The 18,933-nt window shown below is 38.6% G+C and overlaps 1 protein-coding gene across 1 annotated transcript in view; it reads right to left on the bottom strand.

Annotated features, from left to right (window-relative positions):
- Positions 1–18,933, bottom strand: part of LOC121329195 (Krueppel-like factor 3) — a 29,534-nt gene that overhangs the window by 3,714 nt on the left and 6,887 nt on the right. The window contains exons 3-6 of the mRNA XM_041274658.1: positions 17,071–17,126; positions 13,687–13,753; positions 10,277–10,757; positions 9,502–9,628 (exon numbers count right to left, since the gene is read on the bottom strand). Of these exons, the coding sequence (XP_041130592.1) occupies positions 9,502–9,628; positions 10,277–10,757; positions 13,687–13,752 (674 nt within the window). The 5' untranslated portion in view covers position 13,753; positions 17,071–17,126. The remainder of the gene's footprint in view (positions 1–9,501; positions 9,629–10,276; positions 10,758–13,686; positions 13,754–17,070; positions 17,127–18,933) is intronic.

The following is an 18,933-nucleotide window of genomic DNA, read 5'->3' as shown; positions in this document are numbered from 1 at the left end:
TAAAAGCTAAACTGAAGCTTTCAGATCTACCTGTGGCAAGCCAAAGATCTTTAGTTACTTCTAATAGATTTTCTAAACAGTACAAACTATAGCAAGCTAATCTACTACAGTACAGATGGTTTCTAAAGTGTGACCTCTCATTTATGATGACATTGGTTCCTTGTTTTCAGCTACCAAACTAAGGTTACTTTAGGAACAAGCTTTGCCAAATCCTACACGGAGCAAAACAATGGTTTGCTTGGCAAATGTTAAGAGTTACAGTTGTATTTCAGAGCATTATACTGTAATCCACACAAGTCCTTATTCAGCACTCTATTGTATATATTGTACAACTCTTCTCAAGTCCAGGAGAGCAGATTTTTAAAGAGATCAGATTTTATTAGAAGTCTGTAGAGGTTACTGTGGAGTGCTTTTTTCTGCTCTGTTTTTACGAACACACTTTTATACAAGTGTACAAATAAAGCAGAGCATGAAAAGTCTACTGGCAGTAACATAAGAGGTTTCATCTTATCTGTTTTTAAAAATTCCTTCGCATATTGTTTTTTTTTTTTTTTTTTTTTTTTTTTTTTTAATTTATTAAAAAGGGTATAATTTCAGTTGTAAAATTGTATTACAGCAAGTGACTGGTTTAGTGGCAACTGCTGTGACCCGAGCTGGACTGAAAGCAGGCCTCCAGAGAAGCTGCTGTATTAAAAGTACTTGCAATACAGTTTCACTAGGATTACAACAAGATGATCCAAGGACTCAAACAAGGTGAGTCAATGTGTGCTTTTGAAAGAAAGTTCACTTAATACGACTTATATTCCATACATGGCACAAATATTTAATTGTGGAAATAGTCTTGTAAAAATGTATAATTAAATATGTATTTGCAGCATGTCAATGTAAAGTGATGTAGTGCTGACTTCTGAAACCAGGACCTCTAGCAGTCTAGCCAACAGAGAAGAAACGCTGGCTCTCAAGACTAGCCAGTCAGAAGCTAGACATCAACAGTGTAGCTTTGTGTACTTTTTGTGTAACAAAGCAGTATGGTGTGGCATTGAATATTTGAATTGGGGCAATTAAATGATCCTAAAACGTGGGCTCTGCTAATACGAGCAACAAGACACATTTTCCATTTGCTTACCCGGACACTGTGCAATAAAAGCATTATTTTTTATTTTTTTTAAGGTTTTATTGTATGTACAGGGAGGTAAATCAGGCAGAGTTCCAGGTTACTGCTATCATCTACATAGCAAAAACAACATTCTTAGTAAAAAAGAAAACCCAGCAATAACGCTAACACCAGGTACTTTAGAACTTTTAATCTGACTAGGTACAAGTCAACACGGTCCCATTTTCATTTCTTTTCAACCAAGCATTGGAGTTTTTCCACTACTGCAACACTCTCCTCTTTATCTCCGTAAACAAGGAAGCAGAAACCTAATTGCCCTGCCACTCCTTGGAAAATAATTTAATTAAGTTTCCCGCTGGTCAGAGGGTGCAGCCTCTCTCCCCCACTGACATCACCAACTGAAAGCAGACTGCACTTCCAATCTGCCACACCCACAACATGTGTTAAATTGCCACTCTACCTTCACAGACAGCTGTGTTTAACTCTTGGAGAGGTATTAGGCTTGTGAGCTTCATGAAACCCACACTTGTCCTCACTAATAGATTATATTAGGATATATAATGATTAGGGCACTACCAAATTCACAGTACATTTTCATAAATTTCAGTCATGACACAAATTTTAAATTTCTCGGATTTCAGCTATTTAAATCTTGAATTTCACAGTGGTCTAACAAAGTATGAACATGTAGTTAAAAATGGCAAAATATAAACATTTAAAGCCCTGAAGTAACAAAAGCATGTGACTGACAAAGTAGAAACGCTAAAAGAAAAGAAGATGAAATCCAGAGGCTCACTCTATGACTGTTGCATTTCTGTTGGTGTTATTATTAAAAACCTGTTCTGGTTTTAAACATCATCGTATGCAGCAATAACTCAAAAACTATTCTGAAATGCTGTTTCTCTTCATTCCCTGTCTGCAGTGTAAATACCTGTCCATATTCAGACACCGCTCTCTCTGCATCCTAGGAGTTTGTTGGAATTGGCAGACAGTGCTGAGCTAGGGACAGGTCTGCAGTTGGACAACATATCCAGAGACTAAAAAATATAAAGTCCCTGAAACTACTGACATTTATTGAATTTTTTTTGTCCTGTGGTGTTTATGTATTTTTCTGCACAAACTACTACTTGGTATATACTTGGCTTCCAAATAATTTTACATGATCCACTGCAGTAATGACTGTATCACTTTTTGATTTATTTTGGACACATTTTAAAATGTAGGTCTAATTTGACTCGCCTGACGGTACCAGTTGAGATCTGTAGGTCATACTAACCCCGCCCTGGATGCCTCTGTCTACCAATCAGCAAGTAGAGCCCAGTTATTGGCTGTTGTCAAGTGTCAATCAATAAATCCTGTCCTGTTCATGAGGAGCTTTCTTTTTGAAATTGAAAATATATATGCATTACATATTTATTTTACAATGGGAAAAATCAGATGCACTACTAGGATGTTCTCTTAGCCAAAGTGTTCTCTTAGGAGGTGCTCCTATACGCGATGTACACCTGATTAATAAGATCACCACACAGTATGTGTAATTTATTTATTCATTAATATTTTTTTATATATATAAATAATTTTACATTGTTAATTTTTAACACAAGCATTGGAATTAGAACAGTTGTTGGACCCTGATGCCTGGCTCATGTGTGTAATACTGAGTAGAATGAAAATATAAATCATGTTCCACCTCTGTTGTAACAGGTATAACTGTTAAAGGAACAAAGCTGTCAACAAACCACTAAGGCACACATTGTATTCAGTAGACAAACCGTTTGGCATTCTGCTTGTTTTGTAGAATTGTACTATGTGGCAGGCTGGCGAGTGGAAAGAGGCCCAGAGGCAGACTGCAGTTCAAAAAAAAAAATACTAATTTTATTATAAATAACACAAAATAAACATGCATAAGGGCAAAATAAAAATCTTTAAACACAAAAAGAAAGACAACAAAACAAAACTTACAAAAATAATGTTTCCAGGCTGGGCAATGCCTTCACTGGATTTAGCAAAATTCAAAACTCACAAACACCACAATGAGAAGCAGAGGCCTCCTTTTATGTCAGGTGGCTGGGTGCTGATTGGTCGTTAATTAACCTAATCAACTAATCAACCCCAGCCACCTGAACATATAAAGCCAAACAGGTAGGGGAAATTAACCCCATCCCTGCCAATTTAAAAAGGGCAGAGCTTTGCTCTGCCACATACTGTTATTTGAATGTTTCTAGTAAAATCAGAGTAAAGACCATGCTTAATCTGCCCTTTGTTACTAATCTTGAATGATAACTTGCATCTTGTTGAAAAGTCTCCTTTATTTAAGCATGAATTTCAGTGCCAGGGTTAGACGGTTATAACACAGTGAAGTTGATTAAATATTCTGTGTTTGTTTTTTTTTCAGATATCAGATTTACACATACCAAACCAGACAGTGAGGGTAAAATCAGTTCAACCGAGAGGAAATCTGATCTCTCAATTAAATTAACCGGAAAATATGTAGGCTCTTTCCTAATGATCGAGGTTTGAGCATTCTGTGCAGACTGATTTAAAATAAGACTATATACATGATTTTTAAAAGAAGGTGACTTAGAACTTCTTGCAAATGACATGGCTCAGCACATTCCTGTCCTGTTGTCAAAACGAAGGACATCCAAAGCCCAAGCAGGCCTCCAAGACTCGGTTCAAAATATAATGACTTTTATCACGCAGAATTTGAAAATAAAGAATAATTGTGGTGGGATGACCATTTCAAATCTAGTTTGTACAGGGTCATACCACACAACAGATACTGTACATCCCAGCTGAATTTTGAAACTTGACCACCACAAAGTAAAAGCACCCTCATGCCCCCCACACAATCATTCAAATAAGACGTGGCAAACCTCTCTATGTGCATTCGTGTTCAAATTACAACCAACGCCCAGCTATTGAAATTCTACACAACACTCTCAATTACCACTATGCTACAACAGCAAACACCAAACCCAAACTGAATCATCTGAATGACAGCTGGAGAAATCAAGCATCCAACAAACTGGACAACTACTGCCACAAAGAAATGACATTTAAAGAGAAATATCAAGCATGGTCACAATCCGCTGGTCTCTCCTGAGCCATTCAAACAACCGGAAGAATTCTTCACATACTGTAACTGCGACAAAAACACAAAAGAAAACCTCATTCCACGAACCACCCCTTGTCTTAAAGGCACATGCACGCATTTTTAAAATGTTTTGCAGTGCCCGACAGGGTGATTGGAGAAATATTTATTTTAAATACTCTTGCAGTTGTACTAAATTTAAATATTATACTGTTCCCTGGCATTACAGTAAAATGTACCCGGAAATGGCAGTTTAAACTGTATTGTTTTCTTAGGGGTTGTAACGATAAGTGGAATATGAGCCAAACCGTGGCTACCGGGCAGTTCAAAGCTGGCTGACGCACACTTTGCAGCTAGAATGAACTGAAGAACAAAAATGAAATATTCGTATTCATTCTTGTTTATTATTGTTTCTTCTCTCTCGTCTGTTTCTTTGAGCCTGCAAGTTCACTGCAAGGACATTTCGTCACTTGGTGACCTGCAACACCATGCACTGGAGCATGTATATTTCGATCGCTGAGTGAAAGCTGGAAATGCAGTTTGAATTAAGTGCTTGTTCGTTTAGTGGAGATGGTTGCATTGAGCAAACCATCCGTGAATAATAAATGAATGTAAGAGGCTTTAACCCAGACTGGGAGAAGGAGAGTTTGCTTTCACTGGAAAGAGTGTAAACCTGTGTCTCATCTGCAAAAAATCACTTAGACGCTGTGGTCTGTACTGGGAGAGCAACCTCAAACTTCATGAGAAAAAAATCACAACGCATTTTCATCTGAATATCCTCCTGGATCAGACTTGAGCAGAAAAGGCTGGCCTCTTTAAAACACGTCTCAGCAGATGCTCATTCCGGTGTTCAGAAAAGAGGCTGATTTAACGACTGAAGCAAATTTTGTATGACAAGCATGGAATATTGCTCATGCCAAACGTCCTGAATCTTTTTATAAAATTGCAGTGTTAGCGCTAGACTAGGGAATGCATGTTTAAATGCTATATTGCAGGTCTAAAATTTATATTTTATTTGCACATAACATATTTGATTAAAAGTGCATAATACATACAGTAGAAGACTGAAAGAATGGAAAAACAACAGTGTTACATTGATGTCATCAAGAGATAACAACTACTGCACAGTAAGTGAGTAAGTGCAAGATTCCGTTATAAAGTTTGAGAGAATTAAAACATTTTTAAAAACAATGCTAGTATTTAAAATGTCTTGCTTGCAAACACTTCATGTTTTACAGCGTGTCTTGCGTCTCTCGACCATATGGAAATGTTGGGATGTGGCTAGTAGGGCTAGAAAGTTTGGCAACCCCTGGTATAGTATATCCAAACTATTCCATTAAAGCCCACACAACTGATGATATCGCACCTGCAGTCTTCCCCCAGAACAGACCTGTGTGATGCAATAGGTAGTATTTGTGCTTTCTTAAAAACAGGTAGTACAATTATAGATGCCCGTCAAAAAGACGATGGCTGTCTCAAAAGCTTGGAGTTAATGGTTTTAAAAGAGTGTCTCTGTGATGCAGACACGTTCATGGCTAAACAAACCAATCAGCTGGCGCAGATCCTTCCGCAGTGACTACAGGGGTATGCAGACAAGTGCTATGTAACCCTAGCAGCATGACGCCTGTCTTTTCAGAGCGTTATGATGGTGCCGAGCCCCATCCAGCTGTCCAAGCCCTATGTGCACCACTTCTCGCCAGCTGGCCCTCTGCTGGGCTAGTTTTTGCCAACCAGGGACAGGAAGATCACATCGCTTTAATGTATCTTTTAGAGTATGTTTCCAATGAAGGAGAGGACGAGCTTTTGAACGGCTGCCTTGGTAGAGTTTGCCTATCATGATCTGCTTTGGAATGCGATCGTCTGGCATCCTCATTATGTGTCCTGCCCATCGCTGCTGGTGTTGCCTCAGTAGTTTTTCAATGTCCACCATGCCCGCCCTGTCCAGTACCTCATCGCTGGTCAATCCCTCAGTGCAGTGGATATTTAGGATGGAACACAAGTGTCATTGTTGGAGCTTGCATAGTTTCCTGATCTGATGCCTGTACAGGGTCGAGGTCTCTGATAAATAAACATCCACCTTATTATGGGAGGTGATATCATGGGATGACCAGAGCCTTTTCCACAAACGATGAAATGCTGAGCAGGCACTATGGATGCGGTTATCCAGTTCCATGTCAAGAGCGCACTAATCGGTGACAGTGCTTCCCAGATACTTGCCCTTGTCAGTGATAAGGGCACCCTCTCTACGATGATGGGGCACTGTAGGATGGAGCAAAGCTATCCATGATGTTCTGAAGGGCCTGTGCAGACAGAGCCACAAGGGCACTGTCATCAGCAAACTGACAGTCCCGCAGCAAGGACCTCAGACAGCGCTTATGAGCCTTTAGTCAGGAAAGGTTGAAGACTTCACCATCAACCCGAAACCTGATGTAAACACTGTCCTCACAGGCAGCGAAGGCTTGTTTGTACATAACTACCACGTAGAGAGGAAAGCTGGTAGGCACGAGCAAACATTCTTGTTTAACCCATTCCTTGCTGGGTCAGTTCACCGTCAACACTGATTCTGACCTTCATATCCTCGTGTAAGGCCTCGATGATGTTCATAAACCCTGGTGGAACCTTTTCCAGCACTCTATATAGTGCCTGACAGTTGACTGTATCAAACGCCTTCGAGAAATCGACAAAGACCATGTAGAGGTCCAACCTCTGCTCTCTAGCCTTCCTCATCAGCTGACGTAGTGAAAATCATATCTGAAGTACCACGATTTCTGCGGAAGCCACACTGTTTCTGGTAATACATACTCTGTGAGGGAAGCTTGTAGTCTGTTCAGCAAGAAGATCTTGCCTGCAGTACTGAGAAGGGATATGCCCTGATAATTGTTACAGTCATTTCTGCTACCCTTCTTGAACAGGGTAATGATATTGGCATCTCGAAAGTCAGGATCAAGAAAACCTGTCTCCCACGCCTTAACGAACACCCTGTGGAGGTAGGAGATGCCGGGATGCCATCTGGGCCTGAACTCTTTCCACTCTTCACCCATTGCTTTCTCAATTACCTCTATTGTCGGGAGGGACTCTAGAGCACCTATTATGGGCCTGTGAGGTAGATCATTGGTGACAATCATGACTGCAACCACTGACAGGTGATACAGTGGTAAAAAAGCACCATTATAAACCTCCTACTGAGGGTTCAATTTCAATCCTGCTCTGAGATACGGTTCAAATAACACACTATGGTTAAAGCACCACAGCTATACAAAATGAGCAGAATGCAACAAGTTAAAAGAAAGAGTTCAATAGTGAGTGGGAGAGCTTCCTCAGGAGACAAAATTGATTTAATAATAATAATAAAAAAAACATTATGTGCCTAATACATCACTCCATTGAACTGAATCATTATAATAGGCTACCTATGTTTGTTTAAGTCTGTGCGGTAAAGTTTTGCTTTGCTACACTACTGTATAGTATATGGTTCACAGTACGTTTTATATATACACATATACACACACCATATTCCTTCGAATTTAAGACGCACTAACCATTTTTTGCTTCTCAAAAATAGCTTGTGTCTTAAACTCGAGTATAGTAGTGATGAGTGTATTAAAAATAGGCAACAAAAGACACTACGAGAGTACACAAACAGCAACGTGACTGACTGCTGAGAAAAGATGAACCAAAGAGTTACTGTCCGATCTGAATCATCCATGACATACAGGCAGCCATGTTCAAAGAAGTGTCATTAGCTTCCTGAGGAATTCAAAAGAGAAGCGTTTGCAATTTCAGCATTTCTAGCAAACAGTACCAGCTTGGACAAATCGGAAATGCTAATCTGACCTCTGTATTTTTCTATATGTCAAATAATACCACGATTCACAAATTGGGAGAAAAACAGGTGTGAGTAATCACAGCTGGAAACGAGAAGCATAACTGTAATGCTAACTGTCTCCATATGCGTATGTGTTGTATCTTTTCAAATAGGGTTTTATATGAGGTTTTATTCTTTTCTCAAATTGAGGGTGGGAAATTTGGGATGTGTCTTAAAATTCGAAGCAATACGACATTATATAATTGAATTAATATGTGTGTGTATAAGTGACTACAGCTGTAATTGAAATTATTGTGGACCTGACGAAGACCCGTTGGTGTCGAAACACTTAGTTCTGCTACCTTTTTTTGTTTGCTTGTTCGGTTTAGTAAAAACATGTTTTAACTAATAAAATTAAGAATATCTTTTTTTAAAAAGACTACAGTAAATCTTGACCTGAGTTTGAGTGTGCGATCAGTTGCTGTTTTGGACTTCAATCTATAAATCAAGGTTTCTTTTGTTTTAATATGCAATTGCCTTATATGGTCGGCACCTCATTGGGGTTGAGCATTACAGTGCACAGATGTTCTTATAATATTATTGTGGCAAAGCAAAGCTCTGCCCTTTACAAATTGGCAGGGATGGGGTTAAATTCCCCTACCTGCCTGGGTTTACTGTGTGCAGGTGGCTTGGGTTGATTAGTTGATTAGCATAATTAACGATCAATCAGCGCCCAGCCACCTGACATAAAAGGAGGCCTCTGCTTCCCATTGAGAGGAGGGAGCCGAGGATGCAGTTTGTTTCATCTATGCAGTATTTTGCCTTTGCTTTTATCCTACATATGAAAGAATTAAAATGCAGTACAAAAAGCAAAACTCCTGAATTGAAGCTTTTATATTCAAAATCTGACACAAATCATTTCAAAGTGCACCAAATCTCAATCCAACATGCAAGAATCCCAAACTGAGTTTTTATTCCAAATCAAGAAATGTTCAGATCCTCGAGTTTTCTGTTGTTGTTTTTCCTTTAATCCATTTAGTTTTGTCACATGGCTGCTCAACAAGCCCCTACACAGAGTGCTTTTGGACAACCTGTACTCACAACAGAGATGTCTGCGTTACTTCTTTTTTGTAACTATGACTATAGTTTCCAGCTTTGTTGCAACATTTATTATTGTTTCGGAGGCATAGTTACACAGTGTGCGTTTTTTATTAAGACAAAAGAGTTGACTTCACTGCAGAGGTGGCATTCCGTGCGTGTTTATATGATCTTTATATTTTTTATTTGGGGTCCAAAGGCCAGGCTTGTTATAGCGGAAGGTTCATTATAATGAAGGGCGCTGACATCCACCTCAGGCCACAGACACTTGTTATAAACCCTAACCCTAAAAAAGCAGGCAAATCAAATAATGTGTTTATTCTATTACAGGTACACCCGCAGCACACCAGGCCCACTTGTTCTGTTAGAAATGACAGTAAAAGTACTTACTTGTGGGACACCATAGATGCATTGATGCCTGAAGATGAAATCTCTTCATGATAACTATTTTGTGTATGCTCTGTTCTTGATTCAGATTTAAACTGTTTCATCACTTCATGGCTCACGCCTCTAAATTCTGGAGCGACAAAACAAGAAGGATGTTACTTTTAACAGGGTACAGTATCGGCTAATATTATATTAATTATTACACAGTTAGCATTCAACAAACATGTTTTATTTAAATGTACGCTAAAATAATTCATGGCAGTTTTAAAATGCAGAATTTGTAAATAAAAAAAACAAAAACAAAACAAAAGCTTGTTTCCGTCTAACGGAGGACCATTTGCTTGCAATGCTATTCACAAAGCTTCAAGTTGCATGCCCTACTTTAGGCTCTCAACAATAGGTACTTTTGTAACACGACTTTTAAATGAGTCTGGGCTGTACTCATAAAGAATTAGTGTGCTAGTAGATGTATAATCTATCCTGGCAACGTAATGCTTTGTACAATAAAAAGGTAATCCCATTTGTATCTGCTTTGCTTCCTGTGCAATAATAGAGTAGGAACCCCCTAAACTGTAGCAATGAGCATGCCTATTTGGCAAACTGTGTGACGCAGGGGCTAATTCAATTTGGAGAGGAGAGGGGTGAAGGGTGGAATTGGGTCCCTGCATCTGATACTTACTTTGGAGAATACAAGTGGACTTTAAACAAAGTTAAGTGTAAAGTGTCCGATGAAGTTATTCAACAATTTGTTTAGCTACTGTCACAAAAATGCACCTACCTTGCATGCTGGGGAGGCTTTGCATTTCATCATTCATCCTGGAAGAGACCACAATCGGCTGGGAAAGATGTGGTGCGTAGAGAAGAGACACTGGCTGCACCATGACTGAGGGTATCACTGAAATCATTCCTTGGCTGGTCATTCCTGTACCGGGCAGCATGGGGCTCATCATGCTGGGAAAGGGCATGGGCACAGAGTGGGGCGGCACGGTAGGTGAAGTTCTTTTATGGGGTGACCTTGAGGGAGACATAGAGAGCCCGTGGGACAAGCTGGAGTTGGAAAGGGTTGTCAAAGAATATGGCGAGGGAGGAGAGCTTCGTTTGTTGAGAGAAAGGTCAACCGGCTCCATTTGGTTCCCACTGGGTTGTCCATCATGAAGCTGATACAGTCTACTGTGCAGCCCATTCTGCGGTGCATACATCACACTGTATGTCTCAGGAGGCTTCACCAAGGTTTTGGCCAAGTAATCAGAACAGAATGACTGTGGGAGAGGATAAAATAAAAATCAGAACAAAAATATGCACTGGGTGGTACGGTCATATAGAAACACAGGCTTCTAAGCCAAAGACAAGTGTACCACCACACGAGGTCACTGGTTGGTTTACCCAGTATCGTTGGTTCAATGTTATTATTAACCTAGATTACAGCCATTCCTAATTGCTGCTACCAGTGTTACCGGAACACATCACTGTCACTTTCTACCTGCATTACATACAGACATATTTGTAGGTCATTAATAAGAAAAGTAATCAGTCTAGGTGGGTGTATTATTAGTCTGAAAGAAAAAGCAGATTAATTTGAGAATGATTAATTTGGAAAATTCGCTATAATCTCTAATTAATTTATATGATTTGTAGCTGGCCTGACAGGAAAAGGGAGATGATTTACTCTATTTGTATACCGGTTTATAGTGATAGTATCTAGAAAAACATATAATTGATAAATAAGGAATATTGTTGCTTCACATTCTTTATTCACATAATACAAAACTCATCTGACTGGGAACCTTATTGTATTACTCTCTAAAGATATGCCTATCTTTAATCTCACAAATGAAAGAAGTGTGCAATTTGCATTGTGAGACCTGCAACTGCTCTATATAATTATAATGGTATATTAAACCCTTGTGATTGTGGTAATTTGGAAGAATCTGGGACACTAAGTATACTTTTGTCAAAGTTGTGTTCTGGGCCAACTACACACACATTGTAGACTGCAGAAAATGAAAATCAGTACTTGGCAATTTCTATGCTTCTATTTAGTTCTGGTGATACTTCATATGTTTGGCAAACTTATGTTCACTTGCAATCATTTGTTTAGCATACACATAAAAACACTCCATAATGTCATCTGTGCTAGGGGCGTCCATAGAGGACTCACACTGGATAAATGGGTAATGACTGTAGTGTTCTACTTGCAACTTGTGATTCCTCCTGTCAGCATTTACACTAGCGGGAGGGGATGACAGAAACAAATAAAGCTGTGAAGCATCAGTTTATACTTTCTGGTTATATCTTTTGCAGAATTCTCTATATTATTTGAATTCAGCAAGAAGATAAAAACAGGTTTGCCAGGATTTTACATAATTATATCCTTATTTTTATCTGTAAGTTTAAACACAGACAAATACATGCATACAATCAGGAAATTTTTGGTATTTTTTTTCTCATTGGAATTGCCCAGAGACATCTGGGTCTTTCCCTAGACAGAACGTTTATTATGAACCACAGCAGAAGCTGTAGGTTGCCACTGGGTTCTTCACTCTCAAGGGCTCTTTGCATGCCCAAACCAATTGAAAGGCAATAATTTCCCTGCTCAATTTTAATACTTTTGAATAGCATTCAAGATGTGTATGACTTTATTGTTTGGTAGAAGTAGAAGATGCATATCTATTAACTTGTGAAAGTCTTGCCAAGTTAACACACAAACCTCAGACACCCCTGCAGGGTATACTGTCATAGTTACAGTATGAAGAACAGTAAGTCACTGTTTTATTTTGTTTGCGTCGTAATTTAAAAGCAAATCCGTGTTAACTGTCATCATTTATCAGGAATTAATTTGCACTTAGAAAAGGAGGGTTTTAATTAACGAAAGACTATAACTCAGCTTGAAACAGAAATGTAACAGACCGCAGCTTGCATTTGTGTTCTTTTTTTGTAGGTTTTTTTTTTTGTTTGCTTTTTTTCTGAGCTTTAAATTTTACCAAAATTGCTTCCCTGGTAATATAGCCTGGGGAACCTACTGAGAAAACAGTTCTTTTGAAAAACATGGAAATCTACCTGCATTACTTTGTCCATCAATGGTTAAATGGTTGTTGAGATGATACATAACTCCAGTTGCTACAGTGCTACGGCTTCTTATCTTGGTCTAGTGACCACGAGCGTGAATCTTGATGAGGTGGAGAAGGTGGCAATGGTTTGGGTAGCAGGGAGCGAGTGCTTGACTCAATGGAGCCACGCGAGTTGCCCAGCGCTGGTCAGGCAAGGGTACAGGCCTGAACTTGGGGTAGGCACAGACACGCAGCGGCTGTGGGTTACCATGCACAGCTCCAGCCCTCAATCACCCAGCAGGTTGTTTTTAAGCATTGGTGCGTTTGAATAATCATGTGATGGGGAAGGGGGCACAGACGAAGGCCACCTGATTAAATGCACAGCGAGACAGTAAAAGGACACTGCGAATCAGGGCCATGTACAGTACATAATGCTAGCTTTAAGAATTACAATTTTTACAAGTGTTTTATTTTGCTTTAGCTTCAGATGATATCTGGTAATATTCTGTTTTATAATTGTGTCATTTTAATAACCATATAATAACACAGTTGCCTATTTGGCGTCCGTCATTCAAGGCACAAAGGGGAGGATTTCATCAACCTATGTCCAACTGGAAAAGCCATAGCTAGATTTGATTGGAACACTTTACATCGTTGGGAAATCCCTGTGGATGCAACCAACAACCTACAGTGTTTTTAAGGATATTCCTGGGAAAGCCACAGAGCATTGGTTGTCACTCTAGACCTATTCCTTCATGTACTATAAAATGCTTTAATAAATTCAAGCTGTGGCTTATCCCTGTTTTTAGACTTGCTCTTCTGCCAGTTTTCAACAAGGAAGTATTGTCTTAACTGTAAACAAAAGTCCCCCCCCATGTATTATACTAGAACGTTATCGTATGCAAATTCTAAAAGCTTTCAATATGCAGAATACGTGCTTAGATGCTGTAAAGATAACCCTATACACAGGAAAACTGGTAAAACCAGTAACACTGCAGGTGACAGCCTTCTGGAAATTATTGGTAGGGGACTTTTACACAAGCGTGCTCTTCTACACAGGTTTTATATAGACAAAGCAGCAAAGCGGCGACAGTATGTTGCTTTTAACAGAGATGTTAAATAATTCATTATTTTTACTCACCAATTCCAATGGTTCTTGTTTGACAGGTAAGTAGTCATACATGAGCAATTTTGCTGGCTTGCACATACTGCAAAAAAACAAAGTAAAAAAACAGATCTAGATCAAATATTAGAACAGATCAAATAGATGCATTCTGTAAGTCAGAGGTTCTCAAACTTTTCTTTGGGGTATAATGGCTTTTTAACTTCCAGAGGGAACATCCATTTGTATCTGAAGACATATCATTAAGGCTTTTTCTATGAATTACGTAAAAAAGTTGAAATAAATAATTGCAATCAAAGCTTCAACACCCAGAGACAGACAATAACTTGAATGATTGGTAATATGCAGGGCCAATTTACATAAACAAATAACTGAATATAACATAAGACCCGACAGTTTATAGAAACGGCTGAAACTACCATCTACAGGAAAGCGCAGCGAGTGCCAGTACAGTGCTGCAACCCTTTAAAGAAAAGGAAGAGTGAACTTGAAAGGTGATTTTTCTTCTCTGCGTGATTGTTGTCCTTGATTGCCTTTGGAGTTGGACAAAGTTTTGAATAAGACTAAAAACTGTAGAATTTGTGAACCGTTAGCCTTTTTTGTTTGACATAAATATGGTTTGTTTGGTTCTGAATTAAAACCATTTAACATCAAATTTAGGTAAAATAACTACTGTGTTTACTAAAGTCTGGTACAAAACCAGCAGTACTGTGCATTCTTGTCATTCATTCTGCATACCAACCCACCAATTACAATGCGGACAGCATTTTTTTTTTTAAACAGTTGTCTGTTTTAACACACAGGTGTTGGAACGAGAATGTTTAATAACAGGGAATAAAAGAAAGACTTGCCCTGTAGGTATTTGTAGACTTAGTTTGTGTTGAATATTTTGACTAGAACCAGAATATTTGTGTTGTTGTGTTCCATGTTAGTAACCAACAGGAGCCCCACTTAAGAGCCACTAAAATATTAAAACTGTCTCTGTCAATACCATTAAAATAGCATGCTAGCTTAGGGCTGCTGAAATACAGCCTTTTCTTCTTTGAAAAAAATCATAACACAAACTCTTTAATTTGTTACATTACATTTAGATGAAACTTTTGTGGTTAATAAAATTAGAGTAAGTTACCATAACAATATAGTTAAAAGAGATAGATGCCAGTTATACATGGCATCTATCTCTTTTAACTATATTGTAACAACATTTCAAAGTAGCCTGTCCTCAGATGAGGACAATGGCACTTATTCGGTTAAAATCGATTGTACAGAACATTGACAATTGTTTTAAGAAAAGCAATGAATGTTATTCTTGCCTGATTTTTTAAAGAAATTGTATTCCAATTACAGTAGTCCGTTGCTACGTTCCAGATTTCGATATGCCGTACATCCGTCTATGCCAGACACAGCGCCCAATTATAAACCATAAGTGTGATGCTAGGTCACTGAATTGTCCGATCCAGAGAGACATTTTTAACACCCTTTGACAGCTCGTATAAAACACACAACATGACTGCTTACTAACAAAGCACAACACAATGTTTGTACCCGTACTGGCTGATTCCATAATATAATAATCATTTAAAAAAAAAAAAAAGTCTGATTCCAGAATAAGCTGTTATCAGCAGAAGACCAATAACAGCAGAACTCAAACACAGGCTAACATTGCCTGAGTAGTTTGTAGTCAAAATCCACATTAAAAGTTAACTTTTAACAAAAAAAAAAAAAGAAAAAAGATTGAGACACATCACATTGTTTGACAAGTTTGTCATTCCTGAATATAAGGGAGCAGAAAATGGCAAAATACGCTCAGTTCAGCAAAGAAATTACTGTAATTACTTTACGAAATGAAGGTCAATCCTTAAGACAAATCACAAGAACTTTGCAAGTGTCTGTACTTGCTGTGGCCAAGACCATCAAACGATTTGAAGAAACTGGCACTCATGAGGACCGAACAAGGACAGGCAGGCCAAGGGTGACCTCAGAATCAGAGAACAAGTTCATTCGAGTCACAAGTCTGCGAAACCGTCGATTAACTGTCCCTGAAATACAAGCTCAGCTAAATGCTACTAGAAGTGCAGATGTTTCAACATCAACTGTTCAGAGGAGATTGCGTGAAGCTGGCCTAACTGGAAGAATTGCTGCAAAGAAACCACTGTTAAGAATGCAGAATAAGAGGAAGAGACTTGCCTGGGCCAAAAAACACAGAATCTGGACGTTTGAGGAGTGGAAGTCGGTCTTATGGACCGATGAGTCAAAGTTTATGTTATGGGGTTGTTTCTCATCGGCAGGGACTGGAGCACTTGTCAGGATAGAAGGGAAAATGAATGGAGCAAAGTACAGAGAAGTCCTTGAGGAAAACCTGCTGCCCTCTGAAAGAAAGCTGAAACTGGGACAGAAGTTCACTTTTCAGCATGACAAAGACCCAAAGCACACAGCCGAAGCTACACTGGAGTGGCTAAGGAACAAAAAGGTAAATGTCCTTAAGTGGCCCAGTCAGAGCCCCGACCTTAATCCAATCGAAGATTTGTGGCATGACTTGAAGATTGCTGTCCATCAATGCTTCCCAAGGAACTTGGCAGAGCTTGAACAGTTTTGTAAATAAGAATGGTAAAATATTGCCAAATCTAGGTGCGCAAAGTTGGTAGAGACCTATCCCAACAGACTCACAGCTGTAATTGCTGCCAAAAGTGCTTCCAGCAAGTATTAACTCAGGGGGTTGGAGACTTATCCAATTATGATCTTTCAGTTTTGTATTTTTAATATAATATACTGACTGTCTCTTGTTTAAACCCTGCACCTGGCTCCAATTTACAATGTGAACCATGTGCAGGTGATAATTAACAATAAAGAAAACAAATTAAACACATGTGCATTCACACGTTTTTTTCTTCAGCAGGGAGGAATTTAACCCTCTCCCTGCTTACAAATATATATATCACACACACACTGTGAAAGATTTCACTTGTTTCCAAGTTTTGATTGCCTCTTTTCAGCAGCACTTTCATGCCGTTTTTATTATTTACAGAAAAACAAAAATAATGTCCATAATAATTCAGAAAAGGTTACAGAAACAAGTTGTAAAAGTTGCATTGCCATCTTGACAGGAAACCCCTATCCCACAACACCTTGGTTACAACCATGAACCGTGCCGCAAACCTGGTTCACTGTGGACCCATGACCACTAGGTCCAGTAACCGCATCGCGAAAACACACAAACAGATGACCCGATGTCCTGGTCATAGCACAAAAACACACCCCTATTTAAGAAGATGTCAATTATATGCCCCGTGTTTCTGATGATGCCTCAGCCAAGGTCTCGTCCAACTCGCCGGGGCCGGACGTACTTGTGATCAAGTCCTTGAAAGAAGAAAATAAGACAGAGAGGGCGGTATGATTACACACCTGAGAAGCCAGGGGAAGTGATCAATATCATCACAGAGGAGACTCGGTGCCAGGTGCTGTATAGGAAATAAGAAAATAGTAAAGTTTAGGGAAATGGGTGTGTTTTACAGAGGCAGGATAGATTGGTTAACCAATCAAGAGACACCACATCACAAAATTGATTGAGTGCTGGTAGAGATGGAGTTACAGACAGAAGGAGGAGATAAGTCTCACCACCTCTCCTTGAAATTCAACCTAAAAGAATAACATTTAAAATAACTACAGATAAGACAACTATAACTAAGGCTGGGAATAAATTACCGGTGTCACGGACACCAAAACTACTTGAAATTTAGTTGCCTTTCTTTGCCTTTCAAATCAATTAACAGCACTGGAAAAATTTAAACATATAGTGTATGCAGTGCAACTCTCCTGTCAACCTGCAGCTGCATTTCTCAATGCCTGTTGGGTCTTTGACCCAAATCAAGCGAAGTGTCTCAGGATAGCTGAGAAAGAAGTGTTTGAGGCCTTTCCATTGTTTGAAGAGAACTGTGTAGCACAGCGTGAATACCGCGCTTTCTACGAAATTGTCAGTGAAATGAAATGCGACGTTTACCAGTTCTGGAAAAAAACATGGAAATGAGATTCCCAACTCTTTGTCAGGTGCTTGACAGTACCAGTAAATAGTGTTGATGCAGAAATAGTTTTCTGCATACACAAATGTACTTGCTGTATCAGAATAGCATGTAAACAAACCAACATGGGAAATTGCTGCAAACTGACCAACAGCAAAAGCAACAGTTGCACACAAAGAGACAGTCATTATTTTTTAAAAGTTATGTAAAACCTATAGTTTTTGTTTCCCGTCCTGTAGAAAACCCACCAAATGTTATGTAAAACAATTTTTTTGTTTATAGTTGTATACGCTGTGAAGCTTACTGATTTACAGGATTAAAACTTGAACCTGATGTTGTGAAAATCATAATAAATAATTAAAAAAAAGAAGACAGATTCATTTTCATTTTTTTCTACTATATAGACAGACTGGTTTTATTTTTACGTAGGTATATTGTCTTTAAAGAAACACATTTGATTTTTCATCCCCGTAACTTCACACACCATTTCCCCCTTCCTCCGTGATTTTTAGTACAAACCTCCGTGACAAAATCCCAGCCCTAACTATAAATAACCAGTTCTTCATCGGAAATTAGTGAAGACATTGTTTACTAAAGATAATGACAGACTAGGAGTGTTACACATAGGATTATTAATAATAATGACAGTGTTTTAATCATGTGGATATTAGTGTATGAAACTTGTTATGAAAAATAAGTATTCATTTATTTCTCTTTAATATAAATAGCTGTCAGTCTAGTGCCTTGCATATACTGTTTTACAATAATATCTGATTGTCTGAATTTGTAATGAATTGGTATACTTGTTAGCCCTTTCAAATACGGCAACTACTGTTGGGTGATAATCTGCGGTTCTGTTGAGTGTAGGGCAAATGGTGTGTGTGTGTGTGTGTGTGTGTGTGTGTGTGTGTGTATATATATATATATATATATATATATATATATATATATATATATATATATATATATATATATATATATATACACACACACACACACACACATACACACACACAGAGCTAACTAATGTCACTGTTTAATAAAACAATTTTATAAACCCCTGTTTGTTGATATCTCTTATTCTGTTATTACTTCTTAGTTAATTAAATTGTACAGCATTTCAAAGCTGTGAAAAGGCAGGGTGCGAGTATACATCTTATGAACAAACCAGTTAGTATAACACATTGCATGAAACTTTTAAGTGCAGCGTTACCATGCCAGAATTAGCTTTCATTTCCAAAACAGCTCG

This window comes from Polyodon spathula, chromosome 2 (genome assembly GCF_017654505.1).
Source record: "Polyodon spathula isolate WHYD16114869_AA chromosome 2, ASM1765450v1, whole genome shotgun sequence".
NCBI classification, from domain to species: domain Eukaryota; kingdom Metazoa; phylum Chordata; class Actinopteri; order Acipenseriformes; family Polyodontidae; genus Polyodon; species Polyodon spathula.
This window is presented reverse-complemented; position numbering and strand designations above follow the sequence as displayed.